This window comes from Sceloporus undulatus, chromosome 2, assembly GCF_019175285.1.
Source record: "Sceloporus undulatus isolate JIND9_A2432 ecotype Alabama chromosome 2, SceUnd_v1.1, whole genome shotgun sequence".
NCBI lineage: Eukaryota > Metazoa > Chordata > Lepidosauria > Squamata > Phrynosomatidae > Sceloporus > Sceloporus undulatus.
Window position 1 is genome coordinate 224707372 of NC_056523.1, and position 17371 is coordinate 224724742.

Sequence of the window (17371 nt, forward strand, 5' to 3'; positions counted from 1 at the left end):
GACATTATAGCCTTGTTTATATATTTGAAGGGATGTCATATTGAAGAGGGAGCAAACTTGTTTTCTGCTGCTCCAAAGAACAGGACCCAGAACAATGGATGCAAGCTACAGGAAAAGAGATTCCACCTCAACATTAGGAGGACCTTCCTGACAGCAAGGGCTGTTTGACAGTGGAACTCACTTCCTCTGAGATTGGTGGTATCTCCTTCTTTGGAGGTCTTTAAACAGAGGCTTGGATGTGAGTTCCTATATGGTAGGGGGTTGGACTGGATGGCCCTTATGGTCTCTTCCAACTCTATGATTCTTTGATTCAGGTTGCAAAGTGTGGAGAATGTTTGGGTCTGAAAACTGAGCTCCTTGGGGAACAGTGCACCAAATTATATTGTTTATATTGCTGGTTTTCAAACTACTTGTGCGTTTAGACAGTTAAGCAGCCTTGTAACCTTTTGAAAAAACTTTGCATGTGTGCTGCTTACAAATTAAGATAAAGCATACATGGTTGGGAATATAAAATCAGCAAATTTGCCCCCCCCCCCCCCATTGCTGGGTACATCTGTACAATTCTGCATTGCCTTGCTTGTTTTTGCCAGAGCCACTACCCTTTGAAGGCATCACCATTACCATGGACTCCCAACAACTCAATGGCTCCCAGAGGGTTGTCTTGGACAGAGTCTTGACTGAATCTGAATGCAACGACATCCTCCGTTTGGCTAAGGTGAGGACAAGTGACATACTCAGCATGACAGCTCTCACAAACAGAACTGACCAAAGGAAAGGGGAGCCTTATGGGATCTCTAATATGTTCACACATGTTTCAGGCAGCTGGAGGAACAGGAGATAGCTATCGTGGAAGGCGTTCACCTCATACTCCGCATGAGAGATTTGAAGGCTTAACAGTGTTGAAGGCTTTGCAGGTAAATGTCTTCATAACTTCAGCATGCCTCTATTCCTGATCCTCAAGGTGCAGAGTTTTTCATTGGAGCAAAGTTCAAAGTGTTTCCTATGAGGAGTATCTACATACATGTGCATGCAGATAGATAAACACATGCTTTTTTTACCAGTGAAAATGGGGGGAAAGTCCCACTTCTTCCAGGGAGGAACTTAACTCTAAAACAAAATGCCCCTCGATTATACTTTTCCTTGTTTGAAGCTCCACATGTGATAGCCAAAGTACATCAATGAAAGGGAATGGTCAGCATGCACATAAACATGCTTATTGTTCCTTTCCATTAAAAATGGTTGCGATATTTACATAGAACATGTAATGTACGTGGTTTGAAAGATGCGCGAGAGTAGGTGCCCTGAGTAAAAAATTGGGGCCACAAGCATGGATGAGCAGTGGACAAAGAAAAATCTGAGGATACAAGAAATGGATGGTCCAGAATAATTGGATGGACTGCAGGTGCGGACATGGTCCTTCTTTGGAGGTTTTTAAACAGAGGCTGGATGGCCATCTGTCAGGGAGGCTTTGATGTTGAGTTCCTGCATGGCAGAGGGTTGGCCTGGATGGCCCTTGGGATCTCTTCCAGCTCTATGATTCTAAGAGGGCCAAGGAAGAGCCTTGAGAGAAGAATAATTTTGATGATATATGTAACATTATTTTGCATGGCATGTGGATGTTACTTAAAATACATTTCATAGAATCATAGAACTTAGAGTTGGAAGAGACTGCAAGGGCCATACAGTCCAATCCCCTGCCATGCAGGAACTCTCAATCAGAGCATCCCTGACAGATGCCATCCAGCCTCTGCTTAAAGGCCTCCAAAGAAGGAACTACACACACTCCGAGGGAGTTGTGTTCCACTGTTGAACAGCCCTTACTGTCAGGAAGTTCCTCCTAATGTTGAGGTGGACTCTTTTCCTGCAGCTGCATCCATTGTTCTGGGTCCTGTCTTTGGAGCAGCAGAAAACAAGTTTGTTCCCTCCACAATATGACATCCCTTCAAATATTTAAACAGGGCCATCATATCACTCTTAACCTTCTATCTCCAGGCTAAACATCCCCAGCTCCTTAAGTCGTTCCTCATCGGACATGGTTTCCAGACCCTTCAACCGTTTATATCGCCCCTTTGGACAAGTTCCAGTTTCTCAATGTCTTTTTTGAATTGTGGTGCCCAGAATGGACACAATATTCCAGGTGGGGCCGACCAAAGCAATAGAGTGGCACTATTCTTCTCTTGATCAGACACTATACCTTTATTGATGCAGCCTAAAATGCATTGGCCTTTTTAGCTGCCGCATCACACTGTTCACTCATGTTCAACTTGTCTACTTAGACTCCTAGATCCCTTTCACACGTAGTTTCATTCAGCCATGTCCCCAATCCTATAGCTGTGCATTCATTTTTCTTCGCCCTAAGTGCAAGACTTACATTTCTCCGTGTTGAATTTCATTTTGTTAGCTTTGGCCCAGCTTTCTAGTCTATTCAGATCATTTTGAATTTTGATCCTGATCTCTGGAGTATTAGCTATTCCCCTAATTTTGTGTCATCTGCAAATTTTATAAGTATGCCCCCAATGTCTGTCATCCAAGTCATTGATAAAGATGTTGAATAGCATGGGCCCAGAACAGAGCCCTGTGGGACCCCACGGGTCACTTCTCTCCAGGATGAAAAGGAGCTAGTGTTGAGCACCCTTTGGGTTCAGCCAATCAACCAATTACAAATCCATGTAACAGTTACCTTGTCAGCCCAAATTTTGCAAGCTTGTTTGCAAGAATGTCATGGGAAATTTTGTCAAAGACCTTACTGAAATCAAGGTATACTGTATCCCAGCTTTCCCTTCATCTGCCAAACTGGTAATTTATCAAAAAAAGAGATAAGATTTGTCTGGCATGACTTGTTCTCTGAAACCCATGTTGACTCTTTGTGATTATGGAATTGCCTTCTAAATGTTCACAGACTCTCTGTTTAATGATCTGCTCTAGAATCTTTCCTGGTATTGATGTCAGACTAACGGGACGATAATTGTTGGGATCCTTTTTTCTTTCCCTCCCCCTTTTTGAAGATGGGGACAATGTTTGCCCTCCCAGTCTGCTGGGATTCCCTATTCCCCGAGTTTCAAAGATATTGCCAATGGCTCCGATATTACTTTACCAGTTCTTTTAATACCCTTGGATGTAATTGATCTGGTCCTGGAGAGTTATATTCATTTAGATTAAAGGTATTCCGTACTATCTCTTTGTTATTCTGTGCTGAAATTCCCCTATTCTGTCCTCTGCTCCTTATCTTCAGGTTGAGCACCCTTTTCCTTCTGAGAAAACTGAGGCAAAAAGGTGTGTGAGTAATTCTGCCTTTTTTTCTGTCTCGTTAGCATTTTGCCATCTCTCCCATGCGTGGGCCTACAATTTCCTTTTTCTTCCTTTTGTTGCAGACATGTCCAAAAAAGCCTTTTGTTGTTTCTAATCCTCTATCAAGCCTGTGTTTATTCTGCACTTTAGCTTTTCTGACTTTACCTCTACACAGGCTAGCTATTTGTTTGAATTCTCCTTTGGTGATTTCCCCATTTTTTCCATTTTCTTATACATGTTCCATTTAAAACGTGACTCAGTATTGAGAGTTCCTTAGTCATCCATCCTGATTTCTGGAGATAGTTCCCAGTTTTTCTTTCTCACTGGAACTCACTAAGGCCTTTGACAAGGTTTCCCATGACATACTTGCAAACAAGCTTGTAAAATGTGGGGCTAGACAAAGAACTGTTACTGGATCTGTAATTGGTTGACCGGCCGAACCCAAAGGGTGCTCAACAATGGCTCCTTTTCATCCTGGAGAGAAGTGACCAGTGGGGTCCCACAGGGCTCGGTCCTGGGCCGTGCTATTCAACATCTTTATCAATGACCTGATGACAGAATTGGGAGCATACTTATCAAATTTGCAGATGACACCAAACAATGAGGGGAAATGGCTAAATACCCCAGAGACACGATCAAGATTCAAAATGACCTGAATAGACTAGAAAGCTGAGCCAAAGCTAACAAAATTCAACACGGAGAAATGTAAGGTCTTGCACTTAGGGTGGAAAAATAAATGCACAGATAGAGGATGGGGTGACACCTGGCTGAATGAAACTACGTGTGAAAGGGATCTAAGAGTCCAAGTAAACTACAAGTTGAACATGAGTGAACAGTGTGATGGCGGCAGCTAAAAAGGCCAATGCTATTAGGCTGCATCAATTAGAAGTATAGTGTCTAATCAAGAAGAGTAATAGTGCCACTGTATTCTGCTCTGGTCAGGCCCACACTAGAATATTGTGTCCAGTTCTGGGCGCCACAATTCAGAAAGGACATTGAGAAACTGGAGCGGTGTCCAAAGGAGGGCGCAAAATGGTGAAGGGTCTGGAAACCATGCCCATGAGGAACGACTTAGGGAGCTGGGGATGTTTAGCCTGGAGAAAAGAATGTAAGAGGTGATATGATAGCCCTGTTTAAATATTTGAAAGGATGCTATTGAAGAGGAGCAAGCTTGTTTTCTGCTGCTCCGAGAAACAAGGACCCGGAACAATGGATGCAAGTACAGGAAAAGAGATTCCACCTGAAACATAGGAGGAACGTCCTGACGTGAGGGCTGTTCGACAGTGGAATGCACCCCACGGAGGGTGATAGAGTCTCCTTCCTTGGAGGTCTTTAAAACGAGGCTGGATGGCCATCTGTCAGGATGCTTGATTTGGATTTCATTCCTGCATGCGCAGGGGGTTGGACTGGATGGCCCAGTGGTCTCTTCCACTCTAACGATCTATGATCATATGATTATGAAATTGTGCTTCAGTATCTCCCTTTGAGAATCCCCCACCATCCGGCTCCCTTCTCTTTTAGTATTTCTGACCACGGATCACCCTCAGTACTCCTCTAAGTTTACTGAAATCTACTCCTAAAGTCTAGAATGCGTGATTGACTATGCCTGCGTCTCCTTTCCACTGTATAACAAACTCCAGGAGAACATGGTCACTTTCCACCTAATGATCCCACCACTTGCACCCAATTAACAAGTCATCCTTTGATTAGGATCAGATTAAAAGAGCTGACCCCCTTGTTGCTCTTCGACCTATTGGGAAATGAAATTGTCTTCGAGGCAAGTGAGGAATTTGCTAAGAACTTGAGGATTTGCTGAGTTTGAATTCCAGCAATATCAGGATAGTTGAAGTCACCCATCACAATAAATCTTCTCCTTTTCTGATGTGTGTGGTCATCTGTTCTAGAAAGGCGTCATCAAATTCCTCCATCTGACTGGGGGGGGGGGGTCTGTAGTAAACTCCCACAATAACATCCTTGTTGTTTTTCCTTCTCCTTTAATTTTTATCCAGTGCTCTCCACCTGGCTTCCAGTATTGATGCCCTGAATCTTCACTGGTGTAAATATCTCGGACATATAGTGCTATTCCTCCTCCTTTCCTGTTTGGCCTATTTCTCTTTAAAAGTTTATAGCCCCTATTTCTACATTCCAGTTCTGAACTCATCTGAACCAGATTTCAGCTACTTCTTTCCTTCTCCTTCTGTGGCAGGAACTGCGTAGGCTTGCAAGTGTGTTTCATTCATTCACAGAATAGGGGTGTGATTGCCTTTCTCATGCTAGTTCCTGTCATTGTTGTCCTCTCTTGCTTTGCCTGGTTGCCCACAGTGCCTTATGAACCTGTGCTTCAGCCTTGATTCTTGAATAATTATGGGAGCTCTCTTTTGCTACATTAACTTTTGGACCCTTTCTTCTGCAGTTCTGTAGGGTGGCCAATTGTAAGAGGAGGAGAAAGATTTTAACCAGTTAGATTGTGCTGATCAAAGAATCTGGTGGATGGTGCAGTTTGTCATGCAAGACAACCAGGCGTCTACGTTGCAGGCAGGAAAGAAGGCAGCTGAAAGAAACAGGAGGGTAGCCATAGCACTTTCTTCTTCCTTCCTTCAGACACCTTAAAAGGTAAAATGCACATGAATTCAAAGGAGAAAGAAAAACACAAACACGTACCTATAAAAGTTATAGGTGCCACCCTCCTCCTTCACCATTTTGTTAATGGTATTGTCCACATTGGAGCTGAGTGCTGTCTTCATTCTTTTCTTCTTTCACCATTACAACGTATGCCTGGACCATCACACAGATTAATCATTTCTATAGACAAGGATTTTCACCAGTAGTGTGTGGTGGTAATGTATGTTTATCTTCTAGCTGGCAGAGGAGGGTGGCTGTGAACTGGAGAGATGCTAAGTTACTTCTGCAAGCCAGTGAGAAATCCAGGAAATTGTGGAATCCTACTTTACCCCTGGGAAAGACCTTCATTTTTCATTCACACAGTCTTGTGTGTCGCACAGCTGCAGAAGGTAAGGAACTCCTTCTTGACCTTTCTGTACACATATTAAGAATCGGCAGCATAACGCTCCACAGTGATGAAGAGTCTTCTCTATTAATAAATGTCATTCATTGAACTACTGTATTTTAAGCCTGTAATATGTTAACAGTTGTAAACTGATTACTATAAAATGAGCATTAATAGATCTGTTTAAAAATGGTGCAAACAAGTACAAATTCATCTGGAAGACTGAATACAGGGCACATAGTATGGTTTCCATCAGTCTGCTGTGCAACAGTCTCGTTCCAAGAGGTGAGAAAGCCCCAGACCGTAATTTCTTATAATGAGATCACTGGAGACTTATCACCCTTCTAGAGTAAAAGTTTTACTTACATAATAATAATAATAATAATAATAATAATAATAATAACAATAACAACAACAAAAATATTTATTTATATCCCGCCTCTTCCAATTGAGGATTGAGGCAGGTAACAACAAAGAAAATACAATATACAACAATAAAAACAACAAGCCCCACAAAACCCTGACCCAACCCTCCCTCCCAACTATAAAATTAAACAGTAAAAAAAAAATGTTTAAAAAGTATATAACAATACATCAAAGTTAAAAACAAATCACAAATAAGAAAAATAATAAAAGTAGGATTCAATTGGTTCTGGACATTATCAATCGGGGAAGGCCTGCCAGAAGAGAAAGGTTTTTGTCGCCTTTTTAAAAGCCTCGAGTGAGGATAACTGGCGAATCTCTTCCGGCAGATCATTACAGGTTTTTGGAGTGGTGACAGAAAAGGACCTCCGGGAGGTCACCCCCAGTCTGGTCTTTCTAGATTGTAAGAGGTTTTTCCCGGAGGATCAGAGTGTACGGGAAGGACTGTATAGGAGGAGGCATTCCTTCAAGCAGACTGGACCCAGGCCATGTAGGGCTTTACAGGTAATAACCAACACCTTGTACTGAGCCCGGAAGCTAATAGGCAGCCAATGTAGTGATTTTAAAATAGGTGTAATATGGTCGAACTTGGATTTTCCAGCGACCAGTCTGGCTGCCATGTTTTGAATCAATTGGAGCTTCTGGACGTGGCACAAAGGTTGCCCCATGTAGAGTGCATTGAAGAAATCAAGGCAAGAGGTTACTAGAGCATGTACGACCGTTTCTAGGTCCCACTGCTCCAGGTAGGGGCGCAACTGGCGTATCAGCCGAAGCTGATAACAGGCACTCCTGGCTGTCGCATCAATCTGAGAAGACAGTTGAAGCAAAGAATCCAGGAGCACCCTCAAGCTGCGGACACAGTCTTTCAGGGGAAGTGTAACCCCATCTATGTTATTTTGGCCATTTTGATGCCCTCATCATGTGCTAGGGTTGAGGGGTGTCTGGAAACGCCACCCTGAGGCAACCCTAGCAAGTGATGAGGGCTTCAGAAAGGGCTGGTCTGTACCAGCCCTATGTGCCTTTAACAGCAGAAAAATATTTTAAATGACAGATAACATGGAGTGACATATATTCCATGGGACAACCACAGACTGCCAAACTAGGAGTACATGGCATGAGGTAAAGTTACAGCATGATATTGTTTTGGCTGCATCTGGGTAGACTTGTCCCCAGACTGTGCTGGTAGTTGGCTTTCTCCTCGCCGACAGAGTATACATCTGATATATATGTACAGAACTGAATTGAACTGAACTGAAACAGATACTTAGAGATGCAAAATATTCCACCAAAAGTTTCAATTTTGCTTGTATTTCTGTTTGAAATTTCAGATGAGAATTCCAGCTTTGAATATGCACCAAAATTCAAAGTACTGGATATTCACATCTTGTCTGATTTAATTTTGGAGCATACACTGGGTCCTTGGTGTCCATTGGATTTTTGGTTTCAGGACCCCCCATGGATTACAAAATCTGTGGATGCTCAAGTCGCATTAAATACACTGGCATAGCAAAATGGTATCCCTTATATAAAATAGAAAATTAAGGTTTCCTATTTGGAATTTATACCTTTAAAAAATATTTTCAAGCCATGGATGCTGGAATCAGTCAATAAAAAAATCAGTGGATAAGGAGAGCCAATTGTATATGAAATATGAAATTTCATAAGCTGATAGCCAAGCTGTCAAATATACCTGCCACAGTCCAACAAGAGAAATCTACATTGCTAAGACAGTAATTTAAGTACATCAGCAAAGTGGATCCAGATGCACATTAGTAATCGGGGCCCTGCTGAAATGTTCTGAGTGGGTTTACTTTGACTCAGAAGCACTTTCCCATCCAGGGCCCATCTGTCACTATGCATGCCTAATTACAATTGGCCCTCTGTAGCCATGGATTCAACCATCCATGGCTTGACAATATTAAAAAATGTATATAATTTCCAAAAGCTATTATCTTTAATGGAATTTGAGAATGCATTGTTTTTGGTATCCACGGGGGATCCTGGAACGAAACCCCAGTGGATACCAAAGGCCCAATGTAGTTGCCCAATGATCAATGTCACTACATCCTGAAGTAAAACTGTGCATCTAGTATTCCTTGGGTCTTTATTTTATTTGTTTCATTATATTTTACTCATTATATAATTACTTCATTATATTTTACTCCTGTTCTTCCAGACAGTAGATATGGTCTCATTCTTTCACCAGCCTTTATCCTTGCAATGATGTTTGAGATAGCTTAGATGTGAAAGACAGTAACTGGGCCAAGGTGGACTTCGTGGCTAAGCAAGAGATTTGTGTATCATCTCCTTGTGTAATATTTCCAGGGGGAGAGGAATAAGATGACTGCTGCACAACTCTCTTGCTGGCTTACTAACGTTAGCAAGAACCCTCAGCAAGGGTCTAAGCCCAACGCTGCATACCATTGGCTCTTGATAGTTGGCAAATAGGATGTTCAGAGAATAGCCTATGAAAAGTCACTATCCAAATTCATAGTGGGGGATTTGGAGAAAAATCCTGGAGTTAATTTCTTTTCAGTTCTACACATACCTTTGCAGTGTCATTGCTTTGTCTTGGGGCATATTGATTTAGGTACATTGATCAAACAGGAAGAGGGCTCTCTAATACTGGCAACTGTTAAGATGTTAGCCAAGGTCTCTTTTCACTAGTCATGCTCAAATCAGTTTGTTTGTTTGTTTGTTTTGGGGGTTGCCTTTCCTGCATTTCCTGTTTTTAAGTGATTTTCTCTTTTTTAAAAATTATATCCTATTTAAAAAAATAATATTGTAATAGTTTAATACCACTTTAATTGTCAGTTTTTTAATTGTACTGTGTTTGAACTGTACTATGTTTTTTAAGACTGCAAGCCACTTTGGGTCCTAATCTTGGGAGGATGAAAATAAATATTATAATAATATAATAATATTGCCAAGCTGCATATATGCTCCCAGATTTGGTACCTCCCTTTACAAACAATGTCTGCAATGTCAGCTTGCAGCTGGATTTCATTACACTTCTCCAGTTCCACTGCTTTTCAGGCTGATGTGGGCAACCAACAATTATTTTGTTCCAATTTGCAAGGGACCAGCACTAAATTTGTGTCTGTTGAATACAATTATTCCCCCTTTCATGGAAACTTGCCAGGGACCAGTAGCCAGTGGCTCAAGTATTGGCGCTTGTCCATGGCCCACCACTTTGAGTAGCCTTGACCCACGCTACTCCCACTGAAGTAAATTGGGAGATGGGATGAATTACACCTTTGCAAATTAACAATTTGGATTTTTTTCCAATGAACATCAAATTGCGGAAGCTCTGTCTAAAAATAATTGTACTAGTCACCCAGATGTGGTGGTTCTTGTAGGTTAAAAACCCCTTTTGTCTTCATTAAAAATTTTGAGTAATAAAAGAAAGTAAAGAGGTAGTCTTTTCTTGTGGCTTTTGAAGTAATGAAAGGCTGGTGTCAGGAGCTAGACAGTCAATTACTTTTATTCCTTTAGGAGAACAAGAAGGTCGCATGGACCTCAGCCACCCAGTCCATGCTGACAATTGCCTCTTAGATTCAGAGGGAAACACATGTTGGAAGGAACCCCCTGCCTACATCTACCGAGACTACAGGTAACGGTTAACATAATTAAAAGTATTGCTAAGAGTCACAGGTGTGTGTGTGTACATGCACAGAACTTTACCTCTTCTAATACAACCACCACCACCAGCAGCAGCAAAAAAAGTCTTACCATGTATTTTGGAAGAGTTGCAAAATCCTTCTCCAGTTTGGAAAGGTTAAAGAAGTTAATAGTGTAATGGCAGCCAATAGACCTTTTTCCACAAATGAATTTTTACCATTCCAGTTCCATCACTGTGAAAACCTGTGCAACTATTTTTGTCAAGAACTTGCCTTGGAATAGCAATAAAGGTTATTGCAGACAAGGCAAATGCATTAAGAGGTTGTGGTATTTGTTGTTGTAGTTCTTGTGGTTTTTAAAATAGCTAGACAAGATTTCTGTTGTTCTGGTATTTTCCAGCACCAGCTACATTTTATTCTTACATTCAAGAGGGTTTCTTTTTAATGTTGAGATGTATTAGAACAATGTGTTCCTTTCCTTTCCTTTTTTTAGAATTATAGTGCTGCAGTATGTCTCTGAAATGGAATTTTTCATTCTAACTTTATAATTCCTTTAAAAAAAACCAGAGAAGGGGAAAAATGCTCTTCAAATCATAGGATCACTTAAACAAAACACACCCATGTTTTAATAACCATTGGAAAACCCCTAGTGCAAATCCCAGAAATAGCTAGAAACAGCACCCCAAAACAGTCCCCAAATAGTCATGGGAGCAACAACAACCAGTAAAGCCTAACAGAACCCAAGGAGCTCAGCTATATCATGAGAACAATTTGATTATCCTGGGCAAACAAAAGGCCAGGCAAAACAGACAACAACAAAACTCTTTTTAATTGGACTGAATGTTTAATTTAAAAAAAATTGTACCACCAATTATTTTAGCTATTTTGTTTGTATTGTAAGCTGCTTTGTGTCCCGTATTGGGAGAAAAGACAGGTTGCAAAAGCCTGTCAGATTAGAATCATGGAGTTGGAAAAGACTGCAAGGGCCATCCAGTCCAGCCCCTTGCCATGCAGGAACTCTCAATCAAAGCATCCCCAACAGGTGGCCATCCAGCCTCTGCTTAAAGACCTCCAAGGAAGGAGGCTCCATTACACTCCGAGGGAGTTTGTTCCACTGTCGAACAGCCCTTACTGTCAGGAGGTTCCTCCTAATGTTGAGCTGGAATCTCTTTTCCTGTAGCTTGCATCCATTGTTCTGGGTCCTGTTCTCTGGAGCAGCAGAAAACAAGCTTGCTCACTCCTCAATATGACATCCCTTCAAGAATTTAAACAGGGCTATCATATTACAAAGGAATCCATACGGACCAGAAACTAGAATATGAACCATGAAAACGGAGATTTCACCCCAACATTAGGAAGGACTTCATGACTGTAAGAGCTGCTTGACAGTGGCATGGGCTGACTTGGAAGGTGGTAGAGTGTCCTTTTTTGGAGAACTTTAAACAGAGTCAGTCCTCACCTGGAAGAAAAGGAGCTTGGGATTGTTGTTGGTCATTTGCAAAGAAGGCAAATGAAGGAGTGCTGTTCTACCGATTCCTTCCCTCCTTTTTTGTGTACTAAAATAAATAAAACTTCAATTTATATCCCGGTACAACCTTTTTAAAAAATACAATATATACAATCCCCCCCTTAAAAAAGGATTAAACAATTCCATCCATTAAAATTACAGACGATAAAAATCTAAAAACAATACTACAATAATAAAATAACGGTAGGCAGAGTCTTCGCTTGTATATGACTGTGGGGGGAGCGTTACGTGGCCGGGATCTATTCTGGGAAGGCCTGCCGGAAGAGATCCGTCTTGACAGCTTTCTTGAAGCTCTATCTATAGAAATTTAATTTAGTTCTGTTTGGGACAGAACCATATATTTTGGATACGTGCAGTGGCCTAATAATGATACATGCCTAAAACATCCAATGACGAAATATAATGATACAGCAATGTGATTGGCTTTTGTATGCAGAACATGACTGCACTTTTGTTTCATTTTTATTTCATTCTTATAGCCGGATTATGTGACTGTGTAGAACTATAGATCATTATAGCACTATGCTTCCGTTATCTTCTAATAGCGCGATTGTTGTGGAATTGGCTCTAGTGTGATAATCTCCTTAGCCTGCATTAATAGAAACATAGGCCTGTTACAGACTGCCAAAATAAAGCTGCTTTGGGTCTCTTTGGAGGTATGCTGTTTAAATGATGCATGCATCCTAAGAATCAGGAAGCTGCACCAAAGATGCACTCCAGTGCTTAGGAATGGAGTGTGGCTTTGGCACGACCTCCGGACTCTTAGGACCCAGGCATCATTTAAATAGCATACCTCCAAAGAGACCCGAAGCAGCTTTATTTTGGCAGTCTGTAACAGGCCTCAGTTTTCAAACTGAGGGAAGTAATAGTCCCCTTATAGTCTGCACTGGTCTGGTCTCATCTGGAGTACTGTATTCTCCATCTTTTCACCACATTTTAAGAATGACAGGCTGGAATGAGTTCAGATGAAAACAACAGATATGATAACAGGCATGGAGAACAAAACATATGAAGAAAGGTTAAGGGAACTGGGCATGTTCAGCTTGGTGAAGAGAAGATTGAAGGGTGCCATGATCACTCTCTTTAAATACTTTGAGGGCTTCCACAGAGAGGAGGGTGCAGGCCTGTTTTCTGTTGGCTCACAGGGCAGAGCTAGGTCTAATGGTTCTATGTTACAGGAGCGTAGATTTGGACTGAACATTAGAAGGAACTGCTTGACAGTGAGAGCAGTTCAACAATGGAACCAATTGTCTATAGAGGTGGTGGGCTCTCCTTTTCCAGATGTCTTCAAAAAGAAGCTGGATAGTTACCTATCTGAGGATGCTCTAGCTGGAGATCCTGCACTGAGCAGGACGTTGGACCTGGTGGCCTTAAGGGCCCCTTACAACTCTGTGAGTCTATGGTTCCATGGTTTTAGGTGCTGCTGCCCTTCTTGCGTGCTCTCAAGTTTCCCAGAAGAGTGTGGCTGGGAAAAATTGGAAAGAGAAAGCTTGGCTAGATTGAATTTCCACCAGCTCTGTCTCTGAGAGAGGGTCTCAGCAAACATTTTGGTAGCCAATCCATGTGTCAGTTGGCTGTGAAAATGATCAAAGAATTGTGGAATGATTTCAGCTGCCCATATCACTAAATGCCACTCTTCCGTTTCTCTACAGTGCAATCCTCTACTTGAACGATGACTTCCAAGGGGGAAACCTCTTTTTCACTGAAACAGATGCTGTGACTATGACAGTGAGTTTGGGCTGAAGGGGAAGTATGGGAACAGGAGAAGAGGAAGGTCAGCTGGGGAAGGAAAGCTGCCATCCCTGTCAAAAAGACCTTCCCCTGTCTGCCAAGGAAATTCAAATTTGGCAGTCAAAAGCAAATTCAACCAAATTTCACCCTGGGACAGATATTAACTCCTTATTTACTGGCATTTCTAGTTCCCTGCTTGTCTCTGCATTCTTTTATGTCCATGTCCAGTCCTGCATGGTACTTTTATTCCAGAGCAGGCAAGATGTCATCCATTGTTCATAGAGGAGGCTCTCATTTTTGGGAATCCAAGAGAAGATAGCTACAGGAAAGAAACAGAAGGGAAGAAAGTTGTTGATTTACCATCTCTCTCTTTCTCTCTGTCTAGGCCCAGGTGCGCCCTAAGTGTGGGAGGCTGGTGGCCTTCAGCTCTGGTGGAGAGAATCCCCATGGAGTGTGGGCAGTGACTCGGGGGAGGCGATGTGCCATTGCCCTCTGGTACACTCTCTCTCCTGAACATGCAGAACAGGTAACAAAATAAGGAGTTGGGGAGGGAGCCCAAGGACTTCTCCAGAGTGCACATATCTGGGTGAAATGATGGGAGAAGCCTTTGTCCAGGCAACAGGCAAAGCATCACTTAGCCACTTCTCACACACTGTCCCCAGTAATGCATAATTCTTTGGCTCAGTACTGTTTCAGTCTCTGTGTCTTGGAAATTGCTTCCTGTAAGAGACAGTGTGTTACCAAACAGATAGGGCAACTCAGCACAATGGGACACCCCAGTCCAGTTAGGTGCATTTTCAAAGTGGGAATGGTGCCTGAAGATGTAGGCAAAATCAGGCCTCCAGTTTCTGCCATCCAGGTGGTCACACTTCAGCCACAGGGCATCAGAAAAGAAGGTCCCCTGAAGCTTTGACCATCACATTGTGATACCACTCTTCCCTGTTCTTCCATTGGGTGTAGATCAATGCTGCAGCCTCAACAGCACTGTCAGAAGCCTTTGGTGCCACAAGATGGAGGCCCTCTAATAACTGATCAGGCTCTCGCTGGATAAATTAAAATTAGGAGCATTGTCTGTGCTCTCATTAGGGGGGAAGGCAGTCAGGATGGTCTTAACAGGAATACTCTGGGCTTCTAGAAGGTTCTGAGGATCATCTAGAAGGAATTCCCCATCTGTTGTTGGCACAAAAGTAGTATGTGTCAAATCCCTTGGTTCAGTATCAGGTAACTTCTACATGAGCTCTCCTGAATCCTTCTTCAGGCAGCTCACCACATCTCTGTCATCATTCTCTGCACAACCCAACATCTGACCTACAGTTCTCACTCTGACCTTGGCCTCCTCAGGACTCACCCAAGCCCAGGGGGAAATGGCAGCTCCACTGTGTAAAGTGGCCTGAGCAAAGACCTGTTGGCTGCCTGGTGAGAGGAGGCCCAGAACCCTTAAATATCTTTTGTGGACTTCCACAGGACATGTCTCTTCTTGCCTGTGGCACACTGGAACTACTGTGGGAAACACCATGGCCAGCATGCTGTTCAGTAATTGCTGCTTTGCACCATCCCAGTTTACTTTTGCAATGATCCAAAATCACCCCAAAACCTACCTTTTCAGCAGCACATCCTCCTGCCCCTTACATGGCCAATTGCATGCTGCCAGAGAGTAAGGGGATGAAGGGAACACAACCAGCTATTTTCCATTGGCTTGACATGTTGCAACCAGCTACAGAAAGAGAGCTGCTCACTCCACCCTGCCCGCCCTCCACTCTTCAGGAGCATGGAAATGGCCATGTCAGGGAGAGATTGTGTTGCTGTAAAAAGGCAGGCTTTGGGGTAGCACCAGGAGACACAGCAGTGGAGATGCAGCCATGTCTCCTGATGCAGGATCTTGCCCCATGTCTTTGCATGGGCTTTCATGAGTAGGATATTTTCAAATGACCAAGTGCTGTTCTATTGATTCCTTCCCTCCTTTTTTGTGGTTGCAGGAAAGGGCCCAAGCAGAAGAACAGATGAGACAGAAGGAAAGAGAACAAGAACCTTCACATCCAGATGACAAAGAGAATGCCGGCACTGGACATAATCACAGAGACTCACCAGAGCCCCCTGTTTCTAAGGGAAGAGCAAGATCCACCAGCCGAAGGACAAAAACAGATTTGGAGTCTGGAGTACAGTCCACAAGGCTGCGAGCCAGAGATGAATTCTGAGCATATTCTTCATGCACCAGCCTTGTGTATTTCAGAGGCCTGTAGAAATGAATGATCTGTTCCTGTTTATTGCTATGCTGATTCTTCTACAATAAACTGAAGAAGTCTGCCTTGCAACTTTATGACATCACAAGAAATGAAATGAGAATGTGACTTTCAACCCTGGACCACCATGTTAGTCTGAGAATCATTTTTTAAGCAAGGAGGCCAGGCTTGCAAGACAGTGTAGAAGAATGACTAAAAGAGACTGAACCCCTCCCCTGTTCAAGTCACCACTCAACTACAATATTTGAATATGAAGTACTATGCAATGTTCAATGTCCTTCTTCCAGCCCTTTCTTTCACATTTCTGCTGGAATAGCTGGGAAGTTAGTTGAGTTTGCATTTTAATGCAAGATTAAACCATTTGTACTTCCTGTACCCTCACCTAGATTTAAACATGAATTGTGGAGAGAAAATTGTGCTGTGATTTACTACAAAAAGTGTTGAAATGTATGCACATTTTTGGAAAACGTACTGTACACAGAAAAATGTATGGGAGAATCCAAAGAAAAATGCATTGGTGATAAAGATGTACAGCAAATATGTTTGTGTCTTGAGAAACACAAATGGAAATATGTAGAGCATTTTGTGTATAGAGTTGGAATGTGCTTGGGGCAGTAAAACAACAAACTTCAACAGATTAATACACTTCTGCTGTTGCAATGTAACTAAAAGGAAATGAAAAACAAAATAGTCTGTTTTAATAAATGGTTATGAGAATTATCATTCTGAGGGAAACACAGCCCTATAGTCCCAGCCAGGCAAGAATCAGAAATGGTCAAGAAAAAAACTGGGAAAAGTTGAGAATCTGATGCCTCTGTGACCAAAGGAAACAGTAACAAGGTGAAAAGATGAATGAGAAATGCTAAGAATGTGTTGCATCAGCTAGTTTGCTGGAATATGTTGCAGGAACACCTCCAGATCTGCACCAGATTTTGAATAAATCATTGCCCTGCTTCCAGGTTAATTTCAGCCACATGTTCTAATAGTATGCTTGCTTTAAAAAGAAACGTAAATGTAAATGTTTTAATTTTTAGGATGTGAAATTCTGTATTCATATACATTGGCATCTGTTCTCCCTATACAGTCCTGTTTTGAAAGTTCCCTGGAATCTGAACCATATTAATCTGTTTCAACAAGAACTGTGGCAATCCTAAATTTACACAGTAGGAAGTAAATTCTGTTCAACCAAATGTAACTCTGGGTCAAGCTCAGTGTTTGGCAGTAAAGCAGCTTTGGGAATTCGGCTCGCTGCCAAAGAGCTGCAAAATGAATCTGGAGAAGTCACTGATTTTAGTGGATAACAGAGTGCTTTCCTGCAGTCTCCTTCTCTGCAGCTCATTTTCCTTGTGATGCAACAAATGTATCAGGAACAACAGGGAAGACAGAAGGGTATAGGGGGAGTGGAATTTAAAGATCTCACTTTATATGTTCTGGTGCACATCGCTTCCACTCTGCCATTTTTGGATGTCTAATTTTAATCTGTTGTTCTAGAACTAAACTTGCAAGGGAGCAGCCTTTACTTTTTGCTAACATA

General features: G+C 42.2%; 1 protein-coding gene across 1 annotated transcript in view; it reads left to right on the forward strand.

The window, feature by feature from the left end:
• P3H3 (prolyl 3-hydroxylase 3) overlaps positions 1-17032 on the forward strand; it is a 31253-nt gene extending 14221 nt beyond the window's left edge. Inside the window, 9 exon segments of the mRNA XM_042454602.1 lie at positions 591-715; positions 819-920; positions 6155-6218; positions 6221-6273; positions 6275-6299; positions 10214-10331; positions 13519-13594; positions 13983-14123; positions 15574-17032. Coding sequence (XP_042310536.1) covers positions 591-715; positions 819-920; positions 6155-6218; positions 6221-6273; positions 6275-6299; positions 10214-10331; positions 13519-13594; positions 13983-14123; positions 15574-15792 — 923 coding nt within the window. The 3' untranslated portion in view covers positions 15793-17032.
• The last annotated feature ends 339 nt before the right edge of the window (positions 17033-17371 follow it).